Here is a 16,709-nt window from a genome sequence, read left to right on the forward strand (position 1 = left end):
AAAGTTCCAGGTATCAAGAATTTTAGAATAAGAGACTCCTCTGGCATATATTTAGAAGTAAAATATCAACGGTAACCCCCCAGACCTATTTCCCCTACTCAAATACAGACAACCCTGACTAGCTTGTCCCTAGGTCAGCCATTCTCTGGCACCGTAAAGCAAAATATAGTACTAGCTAATTTTCCTAGTTCCTAAAATCCTCAGACTATTTCACCTCTCAGTTTCATGACACTGAGAACTGGATTCTAAGGATAGAGATTACTAAGAATGTTCAATGTATCCATTTCAATTTTAAATATTAGCACTGAAGAATTTCATTCCAAACACTTTAATGTTTTGGCTAAATAGTTTTATCCACATAAGTTTTGGTCACTAAAATTATCAAAGTAGAGATAAACATACTTATTTCATTATGAAAATTAGTGCATATTCTATACATCTCAAAAGATACAGTTAAAGTTTATTAATTATAGTTTAAACACAAATATGTGACTTAACTAAAGAGATATAGACTATCATTTTAAATACAGAGTGAGCTATATGATTCGGGAGCTGATTATCTGGTTTCTAGAATATCAAGTCCCTTATATCTCACCTTCTGGTTTAATTTCTAGTAACCGAGAAAGGGAAGGTAGGGGGAAAAACAGGGGGAAAATCTTGGGAATTATTAGCAGCTCTTATAAAAGGTTAAAAGGTAAAAAGCTCTTGCAAAAGATTTTTTAAAAAGATAAAACAGCTATTATGTAGATTTCAGTAAAAGTCACCAAAGACAGCTGGACACTGATCTTAGGTTTTCAAATGCACATATAGAGACCATAGCAAACATTTTGTTGACAGTTTGCTGTATACATCTACATTACATAGCAAAGCTAGAAAGTGTTTCTGGTTAGACCTATCTACACATCTGTAAAAGCTCAATCAGTGCATCTTCTCTCTGGGAAGCTGGAAAGAGGTATGTAAGGTTGAACACCGTATTTACATACCTATCCATTTTTTTTTACAAAGATTAACTCTTAGAAGATTACCCAAGCTGTTACTTAGGTGAAGCTGGTAATGAATTTGAAAGTAAAGTGAGGCATTTAAGCCAAAAAAATTTGGTCCTATTCATTTGAGTATGTTACTATGAATACATTATTTATTTTCTATGGAAGTATTTTATATATCTAAACAAAGTCCCTTACAAAACATTTTGAGCTTGCCACTTAAGTACTACCTAAGTCATCTTTACTATTCATAAGTTTATAGTATAAAACTTGCTGTGGTTCAAGTGGATAAGTAAACAAGACTTGTTATTACTTCCATTGTAAGATATAAACACCCAGGTATACTTTGCTAGGCAGTAGAAATATACTAGATCACATCCATAGACATAGAAAGTTTCTGAATAGAAAGGAAAAAAGAATCTTACTACATTATAACAAGGGGAAGGGATTTACTTTATAGCAGCGTTTCACAACTGCAGTCATGAAACTTTCATGTTGTTTCATGAATTAACATATAATAAACAGACAAACTCTAAACTATCTTACAGTATATTTTCTTCTAAAATAAAAAAATACTACATATGACAAAAACCTAATACATATACATATCATTACTGTAAAACAATCTGCTTTAAGAAATGATGTGCCCTTTCATGAATGCCAGCCAAGTCAGAAGGGAGGCCACCTCCTGTTTGCAATGCATTTCTGATCTGCGTATTACTGTATAGGTAACATTTACCAAACATCATGCTATTATAGATTAATGACCTAAGATTGCTAGTATGTGTTATGTATCTTATTTTATAATACCAACTTGTTACTGAACTGTTACTCAATTTTTATTGCATATTAAGCTGATTAATAAAAATTTGGTCATTTCTAATAGCAAGTAATCTGTAAAAGCATTTTTCTTCTATACTTTAAGGATTATCTAATACTTTTTTATGTTATCAATATAAAAAATATTAAAAAAATATTCCATGGTTAAACTGGTTTTGAAAATTGTTCTATTGTGTACAAACATGACTGCTGCCCAAATTTTATTTGGTTTGTTGTGATGTTTGTCTAGTGCCTTTTTAAAATCTAGAGAAAGTTATAGTTCAGTACACACAGGCAATAGTCATAACTGACTTAAAATTTTTAAGTCATTTTCCCACTCCTTTATGCAAGATATAAAGAAGCTAACGTAAATCTCTATTCTGTCCAAAGAAATCTGACAGATTTTTTTCAATCAAAAACTGTATGATCAAGAGTGTGGCCTCCCATTAAGTGTAAAAGTGATTTGCGAGGGGTATACTTCATGTTTAAGCAAAAAATGAAGGTAAAGTGGTCATGAGCTCAGGTGTCAGATATATAATTGTTTACCTAGTTCTGTTAAAGCGTATTTCAGCATTCTGCATAGTATGGCAGGCTATAGGCTACTCTGGCATCATCTCTTGCATAAACTTCCAAATCCTAGCTAGGATTTAAGGCACTACATCAGTCATTGCTGGATTACCTAAGGGTAATAATCATATAAAATAAAGGAGAACTGAAGAGTTTTAAAATCCCACATAAGGTTATATCCCTTACTTTACCAGATAGTGGGTCAGAAAGGTTTAGGGCCTATGTAACCATCTGTGAGCTTATCTGAATAGCTCTGTAATTTAGACATATGGGCAATATATGAAAAGAGGGGTAATTCTACTATTGTATAGGGTTCAACCTAAACCCAAGGACAACTCTGGTAATAATTACAGCTTTGATCATTTCTTTCTTCATCTCAATTGTTACCACTGATGGTTTATTATAGCACTGCTCTTCAGAATGTTCTAGTCTGCTGTGGGAGTTATGCAAAACTTGAGCGAAGATTGCAAACAATCAGCCAAATATAAAACGGCCATTCAGAGTGAATTACATTTAAAAAATCCAAACATGGAAATGGACTCATTCCTGCTAAATGGGTAGATGATACATAAAATCTTTTATTTATATCACCTCTGACTCTTTCATGGACATTCAAGATGAAGATAATGTTTCTAGTGAACCTCAAAGTCTACTTTCTTTTCTAACAACCTTTTCTCAGTCTTTTAGTATTTCACTCCACTCTGCACTCCTCAACCAAGAAGAACTTTCTGCATTCTGTGTGCGGCAACACTAGCTTCGTCCTCCGAGTCAGATTCGCTCTGGGATGTGGAACTGCAAGGCGAAGAGCATTCTGGTGAACACAAGTAGTGCATCAGGGGGAGGCGGTACTTCCCACAGAAGTCCACAAATTTTATCTGTCTGACACAGCAGTCGAAGTAGACTCCTGGAGAGAAGGAGGAAAAAGTATAAAGTAATCATTACAAAGCAATGAATCACAGTTTCTTTTGCAACCATTTCTCCAGCATTCTGAAGCAATGTCATGTACAGTCTTCTCTGTTCTGAATCTTAAGCATAACTAGTAGATGTTTCTATAGCTGTTTATAGCTATTTATAGTGATTTGGCTGCACAGGGGTGGCCAGAGTTACCTAAAAGGGAGATGGTATTAAAAGGACACTGTTTATTTAGCTTGTTTTCTCTGGGTGATTTGGTAGACAGTGCCTGATAGTACTACCCTATTGTCAAGAAACTTAAAAAGCCCACAAAACTTCAAAATTTGCAGAAAGGAAACAACTTTTGGTATCCTTGTTCTTATGTTTTGAGAAGCAAAATGAAAAGAAACAAGATGATACCTTACATTTCCACAGGTTCTAAATCTACACACTTCCAAGCTGTTTCATGAATGGTCTCATAGGGTTTTCACACAAATATATGACTAGACTGAAACTAGTACTTTGATATCCTCACCTAAGAATATTTTTCCTTTGATTTTTAGAGTGGAAGAGAGAGGGCAAAACAGAGCAAAACACCAAAACTGGTTGCCTCCTGCACGTGCCCTGACCAGGGCCCAAGCCGGGAAGGAGTATGCCCTTGACCAGAATCGAACCCGGGAGCCTTCGGTCCGCAGGCCAACACTCTATCCACTGAGCCAAACTGACTAGGGTTATTCAGCTCTTTTGATTCCTAATTTTGATTCCACAGTGCTCCTGAACTGTGGCCCTTCAGCTAAGTAAAAATACATTCAGAGCTGAGAGAAGAGCAGAGGATGCTGTATCTCAGGGTTCTAGCCACTCCTTGAAGATACCGCACATGTCTAACATAGGCTATCACAATGATTGCAGTATAACTGGAACATCTAGAATTCTGGGTCAAATTGCCTCTCTAGAGAGGAATCTCAACCTCTATACCTTACCTAAATCTCCTCTGGCACCAACAACTCTGTGTGTGTCACATAAAGAACCAAAATAACAAGATGTGGTCCAAACAAAGAAGAAATAACAATTTCTATTTATTTTTCCCTAACACTCCCCCATTAACTTCCTAATTTTTTTGATTCTATAAGTATAACTCATTCTATATAATAAAAGGCTAATATGCAAATCGACCGAATGGGAACGATTGGTCGCTATGACATGCACCAACCACCAGGGGGCAGGTGCTCAATGCAGGAGCTGCCCCCTAGTGCTCAGGGTGCTCCCACAGGGGGAGTGCCACTCAGCCAGAAGCCGGGTGCAGGGCGATGGCAGGAGCCTCTCCCACCTCCGTAGCAGCGCTAAGGACCCCGAGGGGTCCCGGACTGCAACAGGGCACAGGCTGGGCTGAGGGACTCCCCCCCACCCCGACCCTCACCCCCAGTGCACAACTGTTGTGCACTGAGCCTAGTAGTTTAATAAAGGCAATTCAAGGTATATTACTTTGAACAATTTAGAAAAATAGATATATGCAATAAACTGGTCAATCAGTATTTATATACCCTCAAAATATGTTAGCTTCCTAAGGAAGTAACAAAATAAAGCATTATAGAGTTACCATGAGCTAAAATAGTACAATATTATCTTGTCATTCATAAGATCTCAGACTATACCGAGAAAATATATCACAAAATATACAATTACTTTGGCTTAGAGTCCAATAACTAATGAGTCTGAGAGGGAAAAATGTCAATGGTTCATTTTATATATTATCTCAAATTTTAAACTAATAATTTAAAATGCATTTTTGTTCCTAAAATAAGTAGCAAATCAGTATATTGAAGAAGTAATTCAAAAACAAATAAGAGAAAAAGTGAATTCTTGTAGAGGTCCATTTCCAGAAAAGGATAGGTTTAAAGAAGAGATTAGACAGAGACTACTGAGTCTGAAGGCCTGGTGTGAATGTTGTCCCTTGTCATTGTTAAAGCCAACTTAGGAAAGAGAACCAGAGAAAAGCGTAAGCACTTCTAATTTGGCACAGCACAGCAATCTATACTTCTACCAGGTGTACCGGTTAATAAAGCAGATTTTGTAATCAAAGAAAACACGGTAATTTCAAGAGAAACATCAAAAGTGCTTTATTCAAAGTAATGTCCATCGCTAGCTACATATTTCCCCATCTTTCAGGTAATTTGTGGATACTGTCCGAATAGAACTTTTCTTGTTTTGAGGCAAACCATTCAGAGACCGAATTTTCCAATACTTAGTACTTTTTGAAGTGCTACTCAGAAAGTGCGTGTGCCATTGATTGGAACAAGTGGTAATCTGAAGGAGCAAGGTCTGGTGAATACAGCGGGTGGGTTAATACTTCCCAGGCAAGATCTTTTAACGTGTCTTTAACTGGTTTTGAAGTGTGTGATGGTGCGTCATCATGAAGCAAAATTACTTCGCCTTGTCTTCTGGCACATTCTGGTGGTTTCACGATCAAAGTGTGGTTCAAATTGATTATTTGTTGTCGGTAGCGATCAGTATCAACGTTTCCACCTGGTTTTAGAAGCTCATAATACACCATACCTTCCTGATCCTACCAAACGCAGAGCATTGTCTTCTTTCTGAAGCGATTTGGCCTTGCAGTCAATGTTGATGGTTGACCTGGATCAACCCATGATTTTGTGCATTTGGGATTCTCAAAATAAATCCACTTTTCATCGCCAGTCACAATTCCATGCAAAAAAGACTTTCATGCCATTGCAGCAACATTTTACTGATGACTTTTCGGTTTTCCATTTATCTTTCATTCAGTTGATGTGCCACCCATTTTCCTTCCTTTAAAATCTTTCCCATTGCTTATAAATGATCGGAAATTATTTGCTGAGCAACGTTTAATCTTTCTGCAAGTTGTTTTTGAGTTTGACACGCATCTTCATCCAATAATGCTTGTAATTGCTGTTATTCAAACTTTTTCAGTTGACTTGGATGTTGTCTTTCACATCGAAATCATCACTTTTAAAGCGTTTAAACCAGCATTCACAAGTATCTTGAGATGGAGCATGTTCACCATAAGCTTCCCAAAGTATACGATAACTTTCAGCAGCGCTTTTCTTCAAAATAAAGAATTAAAACTTCCTGCAAATGCTCTTTTTTGGCACGAAACTTGACATTTTTAAATGTAAAAATATCTATGATGTTAACACCTTCAGAAAATTTGACATATGAAGTTTTGAAGCTTGCTGTCAATACAACAAAATAGCATACATATCAAATTGCATATACACTGAGTGGCCAGATTATTATGATCTCTGAACGCATAATAATCTGGCCACTCAGTGTATATCCTATATAATAAAAGGTTAATATGCAAATTGTCCCCTTGACCAGGAATTCAACCAGCAGCCAACCGCCCATGTCCCCTCCCCCTGGCTAGGCTGGCCAGACCCCACCTATGCACGAATTCATGCACCGGGCTTCTAATATACATATATATACACTGAGTGGCCAGATTATTATGCGTTCAGAGATCATAATAATCTGGCCACTCAGTGTATATCAACATATGTGTAACTCCATCTATTGAAAAAAATCCGCATTAGTAACCAGTATACCTGGTAAGAATGGCTAGAAAGGCTCGAATATTTTTCTTTTTGAACCAATAGTGTCTTTTTTTCTCTTGATATTCTTTGAGAAACTTAAATGATTTTCTCCTTTTTAATAAACCTTATAATGGTTTCAAGACATGATGGGACTTTCCAGAAAAATCTCTGATCATCATATATATCATTTCCTCAGCACCTACATTTATCCGACAATAGTAAAAACCTTTCTGTACCCCCATCAAATTGAATTTTTTAAGTAGTAGTCTTCTATGAGGGAGCCAAAATAAAATGACCTGCTATCAGTCACCAACTCCTACCCACATCCCCTGGCACTCCATGCCCTTCATAACCTGTTCTCAATGAATCTTTTATAAACTGTTTTCTCTCGTTATTCCCCTAATTGTATATCTGAGTCAAATTACTTATTCAACTTTCTGCTCCATAATGCTTTTTTATCTCCAATTTTATTCTATCCTTCTGAAAAGTTTCTTATCCTTAATTTTACCCATCAAAATCCAACTCATACGTCAAGAATCATCTCATCTTTTCTAGATGTAGTTAAATGTATTCTTTCCCTCTTTTGATTTCCAATACTACACTGAATTCTTGTTTCACTCTGCCTTACATTATACCATTAGTTTCATTCTCTCCATATACTCTAAACCAGTGGTCTGCAAACTGTGGCTCGTGAGCCGCAGTTTGCTGACCACTGCTCTAAACCGAAGAAATTTTGAACCATGGATTTAAAAGAATATAAAATTCCAAGGGACATTCTGAAATTGACACACATTCTGCCCATTCTCATATATCTTGAATCATACTCTATAAAGGTAACTGATACTCAGACTGGTGATTCTAAGTAGCTAAACATTTTAGAGATTCTTTCTAGGCAATTAGGATTGTTACACTTCTTTTTAAAAAAAAAATAAAATATTTTTATTGATTTCAGAGAGGAAGGGAGAAGGAGAGCGAGATAGAAACATTAACGATGAAAGAGAATCATTGATCGGCTGCCTCCTGCACACCCCCTACTGAGGATCAAGCCCGAAACCCGCACATGTGCCCTTGGCCAGAATGGAACCTGGGACCCTTAAGTCAGCAGGCTGATGCTCTATCCACCGAACCAAACCGACTAGGGCTGTTATGCTTTTATATTTCCTCTCATTTTACAAATCTTATGACAGTTTCAAAACAGAATAAGACTTTCTGGGTGTTTTCCTTGTGTGTGAATCATAAAGGATTATGAAAATAGGAAGAAAAGAAAAGAAAAAGAATCAAATCCAGAGAGGGTCTTAGTTTCTGGTAAAGGGTAAAAGGATGAGGGAAACAGAAACAAAGACTAATTGCCTTTCTCTGAAAGACAGCTAATGAAAACACTGAGATCATCAATTTTAAAAATAGCTAAATGAATGGAAAACAAGGACACTAAATTAGCTTACCTCCACACTTTGGGTTTGGGCAATTGCTGGCTAAACTCAAGTATCTAAGAAGATTCCCAGGAAGATCACAGGGAGTGTAGGAAATATTTCGAATTTTAATAGTCCGAGCAGCTAATTCCAGGAGAGTCGGAGGATCATAGGTTAAATCTCTAACAAAACGAACAACCAACGGATTTCCTCGCAAACTCAATTCTTCCAATTGAATAAGGTTGAGGATCTCTCGAGGCAGGTATGTCAGCAAGTTATTGTGAAGACTGAGGGATCGAAGCGAATGCAACCTGGAATGAGTGCAGTACAAAAATCAATGACAGTAAGCAAGGTAACTACCAAGAAAGTTAAGTTCTTCACTTAACTTGATTTCCCCATAAGAATGTGCAATTAAGATTAGGTCAATGGAAATAAAATTTAAAAGTGCTGAAACTAGATCATAGATTTGTAAATGTCATGATGGGCTTTTGCTCATGGAATCTCAGACAGTACAGAATACTTAAGAGAATATTCTGATGTACTAGATGAAATATAAATGCTAGATTTAAACATTTTTGGGGGATGTTTTATCATTCAGATAACCAAAAAAGGTAAAGATTTTAAATGCAGCAGGAATCAAGACCCTTCACATTATCTCATTAGGATAGGAATGCTTCATATCAAATATAAAATTAACCAACTCCCTTAAAAACCTGGGAAATCTCTGTCAAATCAATACTCTATTTTTTATTACAATATACAAATATTGTTAGAAATAAACCACAGCCTTTAAAAAAAGTAACATTAAAAATAAGCAACCCCATTCACAGCAAACGTAACGGTAATTCTCATGTACCATCTAGTTCTTTCTACCTATAAAACATGTGGGTGAATGCCAAAACAGTAATTCCTAAGCATGTATTTCTATCTATAATAATAAAAGCCTAATATGCTAATTAGACTAGACAGCAGAACGACCTTCTGGACAAAGCCATGGTGGTGGGGGCCAAGGCAGAGGAGGTTAGGGGCGATGAGGCAGGCAGGCTAGCAGTTAGGGGCTATGAGGCAGGCAGGCAAGTGAGCGGTTAGGAACCAGTGGTCCCGGATTGCGAGAGGGTGCAGGCCGGGCTGAGGCGCCCACCCCACCCCCTGTGCATGAATTTTGTGCACTGGGCCTCTAGCGTATACATAAAATGCTTGAAACTACTCACTGTGAAAGCTGAGGAGGTACACTTTGGATTCTGTTGTCACACAATACTAAGTAATTTAAAGAAGGCAGATTTGCTAATTCTGGCGGGATTTCTTTGATGAAGTTTCCTCCAAGATATAAACACTCTAAACTGCAAAGATAAACAAAAATAAAAAGTAAATAAACCAAAGCTAGATAAGATACTCCATTTCCTTTATTATAATGAACACATTTCATTTATTCATTCAGCAAATGTTTTACTTAGGATCTGCTATATGCCATACAGTCTCTAGAGAAGTAATGCAATCTTCAGGGAGCTTATATTATAGGTAAGCAGACAAGACACACCAATATTAGGCAATATTATCAATACTACCTACTGGTTTTATTTTTGTTTGTATTTATTTCATTGAATCCCAGCTCTACCACTTACCAGTGCAAGATTTTGGGCCAGTTATTTAATCTTGTTATGCTCCAGTTTCTTCTTTAAAATGGAATAATGTTATTATATATCATGTTAAGTGCCTGGCCAACAAATATGAACCAGATACCTACCATGCACCATTCTAGGGAATTTAGTGAAAATAAGACCAATTACTTGACCTTAAGTAGCTTACATTCTAGTGAGAGAGACAGACAATAAATCAATGAATTTGTATATATTTTGTCAGACAGCTTTAAGTACTATAAAGAAAAAGGGAGGTAACCAGATGTTGATGAGAGTGATATTCTTGATAGGGGGGACATAAAGGGTTTCCTGTAGGAGATGACATTTGAACAAAGGTCAGAATGAAATGACTGAGTAGAAATCCCTGAGGTAGAAAAATGCTTGTGTTATAATAGAGCCAGTGTGGGTAGATCAGGGAGCCAAAGGCAGGACAGTGATAGTCACATAGGTCAGAGAGGTAGTCTAGGAAGAGCAGATCAGGTCCTTCAGACCTCAGTAAGGACTTTGAAGTTATACTCTTTATAACTTACATTTATAATAGAAATACCTCAGTACATTAAAAGTGAAGGGATAAAAAAAGATATACCAAGCAAATCTCTACCATTTCACATCTGGACTACTATAATAGCCTCCAGTCTTGTGCTTCCATTCTTCCCATCAAACTCCCTTCTCACTTCAGCAGCTATTTTCCACACAACAGCCAAGCTATCCTTCTACAGCAGCAATTTCCAACAGGTCTGCTACAAGAATTTTAAAAACATACAATACCTGACTATTTTGTCAGAGGCACTGACCTCTTTTCCCTTAGACTGTCAAATAAAAATATGACAACAGCCAACACAACAGTTGCTTTTATAAGCCATCCCGTGTGAATGAATCAAAATTATACCTTTTTTTTTGTCAGATTGGCAAGAAATATATTTTTTGGCGTGCTGCAAAGTTTTACTAATTAGTTTATGTATGCCATGAGATAAAAAAGGTTGACACTCACTGTTTTAGAGTGTAATTCAAGTACATCCTTTAGAAATTCTTTCAGCAAGAGCCCACCTTAGTTTTTATCTTTGAGTCCTTCGTCTCTGACATTTTTATCTTCCCCCCTCCTTGTTAAGTAATGAATAGGTTGGCTGGGCATTAAATTCTAGGTTGACAGTTACTTTTATTAGCACTAGAAAGTTACTACTCCATGATCTTATTTTAACCAGTATTAGTATATTGCTCCTTTGTAGGTAATCTGGTGTTCTTTTTTTATTAGGAGCTTTTAGAATCTTTTTTATTTAACCTGATTGTTCTGAAGTTTTACCATGATCAGTTTGAAGTACTCTTTTTAATTGTGGGAAATTTTAAACCAGTATTATTTCAAACATTCCTATCCTACATGCTCTCTATTCTCCTTCTAGAATTTCTATTAAATGGCAGTGGAACTTCAGAATCAATTCTCCATGTTTTTTAACATTTCTTTCATACTTTTGTGCTACAAGCTATCTTTCAGCCTATTCATAATTACATTTTTTCATTTCTAAGAGTTCTAACTAGGGTTTTCATAACTGTCCATTTTTAAACTTCTTATTCTTGTTTCATTGATGACATTCCCTCCTTTACCTCTGACATTAGAAATCATGCTTATTGTAAAGTCTTTTGTAGGTAGCCTTATTACATGTTTCTTCTAGGTTTAATTTCTTCCATTTGTTGAATTTCTTATCTTTACTTCATTATCTTGCCTTCCTTTATGTGTAGTGATTCAAAGTTTTGTCATTTTAAAAACATATTAATGATATTCTTTTTCTATTTCTGACTGTGTAAATCTCTTAGGTTTATAATGCTTAAAAACAAACAAGTTTAATTCCAATATGTTATTTTTTTGTCTTTCAAATATTGTCTGGGAATGAGTTAATAATAAACATAAGATTTTTCAAAAAATAAAAATATACATATATAGTATTTTCAGCATCATAATTACTGCACAAATCTTTCTTCTAATTTTCTTTCAATGTGCATGAAACTGTACACTGGGCCACTAGTAACAAATAAGTAGATGCTGAAAATACGTCCAACCGGTTGCTATGACATACAATGACCACCAGGAGGCAGATGCTTAACGCGGGAGCTGCTGAGCTGCAGACACTTAGCAGCTGCAGTTCTCGGATGATGCACCCAGAATGACAGAGGAGGGAGCCCAATTCTGGGGTGCATCACCCAAGAACCGTCCTCTTGCAATCTGGAATCCCTCGGAGGATGATGGAGAGCCGTTTTCAGCCCGATCCCCGCAGGCCAGGCCAAGAGACCCCACCTGCCGGAGGGACCCCGCTTCACCCCACAGACGACCTTCGAACCACAGCGCTGCCCCAGGTGTGGCTGGCCAGGGAGGGACCACGGGAGGTTGGCTCCAGGGCATGTCTGGCCTGTCTCGCCCAGTCCTGACCCGCCCCACCGGCTGCCTTCTAAAAATTTCCTTTCAATGTGCACCAATCCATGCACTGGGGCACTAGTAGTATTATAAAACTAATACATGCATGAGATTGGTGCCAGCGAGAGCTTTATATGTATCGCACATGCACAAGTCAATGTTTATTTTTAAACTGCCAGTGCACGTCATATGTACTGGCCGGTAGGTTGGTTGGACGGCCAGACAGATGTACAGTTGGACGTAGTATGGTCGGTCACTTAGCCTTTTATATATATAGATACTTCAAAACTGACCTTTCAGAAACCATTTCTTCAAAAGAGTTTGCCACTAGGGAAAAGGATTAACAAAGTACAAAAAACATACATGAAGACACCCTACAAATCTGAAGAGGTTAATTATACCAATTAAGCTAATTGTGCATATTTGTTATTCTTTCCTGAAATGAAGGCTGGGGATAAAGGAGACTATTACATGGATTATATACTCTGAAATACTTTCTAAGTTGCTGTTAAAAGAGGATAGATATCTTCCTAACATCCAACAGATGAGAAGTCAAAGAAAATATTTTTTTTTATTAGTTTGGGGCAAGTACCAAATATTAATGCCCTGTAAATACCTGTGTTTTCCAATGGTCTTAGGCTCTAATGTAAATATCTGTGTTTTCCGATGGTCTTAGGCGACCCTGCTAGCGGTTCTCAACCTGTGGGTCGAGACCATCGGAAAACACAGATATTTACATTAGAGCCTAAGACCATCGGAAAACACAGATATTTACATTAGAGCCTAAGACCATCGGAAAACACAGATATTTACATTACGATTCATTAACAGTAGCAAAATTACAGTTATGAAGTAGCAATGAAAATCACTTTATGGTTAGGGGTCACCACAACATGAGGAACTGTATTAAAGGGTCGCGGCATTAGAAAGGTTGAGAACCACTGCTCTAATACAATGTCCTCCTTTCAAAATTTTGACCTTCAGTCCTTCTTGCCTCTGGGCTTTCACCTGTGCTGTTCCTTCTACTTGGACTGACCCCTCCCCACCCTCTCCTAGTTAATTCATACTCTTCCTTCAAAATTCAGTTCAAATGTTACTTGCTCAAGAACCAAACTACGTCAGGCAGGCCCCTCTGTTATTTCATTTCAAGGCACTCTGTATGTCTTCACAGAAGTTACAACAATTGTAATGAAATAATGAGGTTTAATGTCTCTTGTATGTTAGCTCCATGAGGGCAGCAGGATCATGTTCACCACAGTATCCCCAGCACCTGACACATGGTAGGTACTAAATAAATATCCGTGATGAGATGGGTATGAAGACATATCTTGTCCAAATGCCTCTTTTACAGATTAGGAGGCTGTAGTGAGGATATATTAAGTGATTTGTCTAAGGCTGGGACATCAAGAGTCCTTATTCTCAGGCCAATGTTCTTTTCACTACATTTAGCTCTAAGGTCCCTCCCATCTCTAACATTCTGTTATCTCAGAAAATTCAAATAAAAGCTGTGAAAATATTTTCAGACAAAAGACACTTTTTTTTTCACTTTGGATAATCCACTTGTTCTTGCACTATTTCTTACTCTCCTGCACAGCACATTTAAGGGACTTTTGCTACCTGTGTCTCTACTACTTCCTTGCATTTAATTCAATATACATTAATTGAATAATGAGGCAGACCTGAATAATCAGATCAACTGTCATGTATACAAGAAATTATAATCAATAGGATAAATGCAATGGTGGGATGAGTGAGGTACAGAGGAAGTACAATATAGATCATAAATTAGTTGTGGTCCATGAAGTATTAAAGAAAACAAAGGTAACACCCTCGCGATGGGTTTTGAAGGATGAATAGGAATTTACAGGCAACATTTCAGGCAAAAGGAAAAGGATATGTACAGAGTTACTGCATTCATTCTATGCATATTTATTGTATGCCCATTGGTGCTGGTAAAATGCATGGCTCATTGAATTCCACGAGTAGTACAGTAGTTCCCTTTTATTTGCAGTTTTGTTTCCCCAGTTTCAGTTACCTGTGGTCCAAAATTATTCAATGGAAAATTCCAGAAATAAACTATTCATAAGTTTTAAATTATGCACGGACTAGTGTGATGAAATCTAGTATCATCCTGTTCTACCCCTCCTGGGTTGTGAATCATCCCTTTGTCCAGCATATACTGCTGTATACACTACCCACTCATTAGTCACTTAGTAGCCATCTCAGTTAATCAGATCAACTGTCATGGTATCACAGTGCTTACGCTCAAGTAACGTTTACTTAATAATGGCTCCAAAGTGCAAGAGTAGCGATGCTGGCAATTCTGGTATGTCAAAGAAAAGCTTTAAAGTACTTTCTTTAAGTAAAAAGGTGAAAGTTCTTTACTTACAGGAAAGGAAAAAATCGTATGCTGAGTTTGCTAAAATCTAAGGTAAGGATAAATCTTCTATCTGTGGAATTGTGAAGGAAACAGAAATTTCAGCTTGTTTTTCTGTCCCATCTCAAAATGAGTAAGTTATGACCACATTGCCTGTAAGTGCTTAATTAATATGAAAAAGGCATTAAGTCTGTGGGTGGGAGACGTGAGCAAAGGCTACATGTTTCTTTCAAGTATGTAGTTATAGTTGTTCTATTTTATTACGTTATTGTTGTTAATCTCTTACTGTGCCTAATTTACAAATTAAACGTTATCACAGGTATGTGCATATTGAAAAATACATAGTATAAATAGGGTTAGGTACTATCTGAGGATTTAAATTATCCACTAGGGATCTGAAAACACGGCCTCCTACAATGGGGAACTTTGGTATTGCTGTTACTAGAGAACAGGGAGCAGTAAATGTCCTAGAAAAGCAAGAGTCAGATCAGAGTACATTGGATGTCTGGCTAAAAGGCACAAACTTTGATCTATAGCACGATTTTCAACCGATGCACCGCCAGAATTTTAAAAACATGCAATACCTGACTATTTAGTCAGGGGCACTGACCTCTTTTCCCTTATTGTCAAATAAAGTAACAGCCAACACAACAATAACCGCCTGGTGTGAATGCATCAAAATTATACGTATTTTTTCTTGTCAGATCAGTAAAAAACAATACATTTTTTGGTGTCCCTCAGAATTTTGGTCATTAGTTTATGTGTGCCAGGCGATGAACAAGGTTGAAAACCGCTGGTCTCTAGAGGGGGAAAACCGCCAAGGACTACAAAGCAAGAAAGTGACAACATTTACATTTGTTTGAGTAGCTATCAGTTTGAATCACTCCCTCAGATCCAAGAAGGAGAAAAACTGCCTCGAAAATCTGCACACCAAACGCGGTCACAGGCCACCTTACTAGATTCGCTGAGCCGGCGGGGTAGTGCTCACCGCCGATGAGTTAAAGGGAAAGAGGCGGTTACGTGACAACTAAACCGCGCCTGGACTAGGCCCGGCGCCCGCGGACACCGCTCCCGGCCCCCTCCCCTTCGGCGGCGGCCCGCTCACCTCCGCAAGTTCTCGATCTCGGCCGGGATGGTCTGCAGCTGGTTGCCCCCCAGGCTGAGGGTCTGCAGCGCGCGCAGCTCCAGCACCGAGGCCGGCACCTCCTGGAAGCAGTTCCCGCTGAGGTTGAGCACTTGGAGGCTGCGCGAGAGCGGCGACCGCGCCAGCCCCTTGGGCAGCGCGCCGGGCCCGCCGAGCCGGTTGTTCTTGGCCAGCAGCGTGCGCAGGCAGCGCAGCGTCAGCAGCTCGGGTCCCAGCGCGGTCAGCGCGTTGCCGCTCACGTCCAGCAGCTGGAGGTGCGGGAAGCCGCTGCCCAGGGCCCGCGGCAGCGACGCCAGACGGTTGTGCGGCAGCAGCAGCCGCAGCAGCGCCTCCCGCGCGCCGCGCCGCTCCTCACCCCGCGACTCCAGCTCGGACTCCAGTGTCTCGGGGGACACGCTGAGGCGGGACAAGTTCAGTTCGGCCTCCCCGGCCGTGGTCACGGCCGCCCCGGCCTCCTCCATCCCGCCCGCCGCGGGGCGCGCGGCCCCGGAACCCGGAGAGCGCCGCGCGCGACCCCCAGGCCCGGAGCTTCGCGGCCCCGGAACCTGAAACAAGAGCTTTCTCGGAAGAGGCGGGCACGGACCTTAATCCCGCGCGTCCCCGCCTAGTCACGCGACCTGGGCGCCGGGGGCGCGCCGCTCTGGGGCCGGGCTGCGTCTCACATGGCACGTGGCGTGCGGGGGGCGGAGGCAGAGACCTGTGGGCTGCCACGTTGCTTTCTCAACCCGGCAGGGTTTGGTCAGCCGCCCTTTATAAGGTCCTCAGGATCAGGACTAGGCAGACAGGGTAAGGGGTGGGAGAAGGAAGAGGAGCCCTCCTGGAGGGGCCACTCCCACTTCGTAAAGAGAAAAAGGTTAAAGTCTTTGGTAACTTAAAATTTTGGAGTTCTGCTAGGTTAAATTATAAATA

At 39.2% G+C, this 16,709-nt stretch overlaps 1 protein-coding gene across 1 annotated transcript; it reads right to left on the minus strand.

Moving 5' to 3' along the window:
- Positions 1 to 315: 315 nt before the first annotated feature.
- LRRC58 (leucine rich repeat containing 58) lies at positions 316 to 16,349 on the minus strand. The gene is made up of 4 exons (XM_080654587.1): positions 15,762 to 16,349; positions 9,450 to 9,578; positions 8,272 to 8,549; positions 316 to 3,273 (listed from the first exon to the last, which is right to left on the minus strand). Exons 1-4 carry the CDS (start codon positions 16,259 to 16,261, stop codon positions 3,080 to 3,082), a joined length of 1,101 nt encoding a protein of 366 aa, XP_080510713.1. The 5' UTR covers positions 16,262 to 16,349; the 3' UTR covers positions 316 to 3,079.
- Positions 16,350 to 16,709: the final 360 nt, after the last annotated feature.

Source organism: Plecotus auritus (assembly GCF_963455305.1).
Source record: "Plecotus auritus genome assembly, chromosome: 2".
In the NCBI taxonomy this organism is placed as follows: domain Eukaryota; kingdom Metazoa; phylum Chordata; class Mammalia; order Chiroptera; family Vespertilionidae; genus Plecotus; species Plecotus auritus.

What these genes read in the sequence shown, in the direction of transcription:
- LRRC58 (XM_080654587.1), bottom strand. Translation starts at nt 16,261, where the DNA reads ATGGAGGAGGCCGGGGCGGCCGTGACCACGGCCGGGGAGGCCGAACTG. An exon ending in GAGATCGAGAACTTGCGGAG is followed by an intron (nt 9,579 to 15,761) that starts GTGAGCGGGCCG and finishes TTATCTTTGCAG; the next exon opens with TTTAGAGTGTTTATATCTTG. An exon ending in GTACCTCCTCAGCTTTCACA is followed by an intron (nt 8,550 to 9,449) that starts GTGAGTAGTTTC and finishes CACTCATTCCAG; the next exon opens with GTTGCATTCGCTTCGATCCC.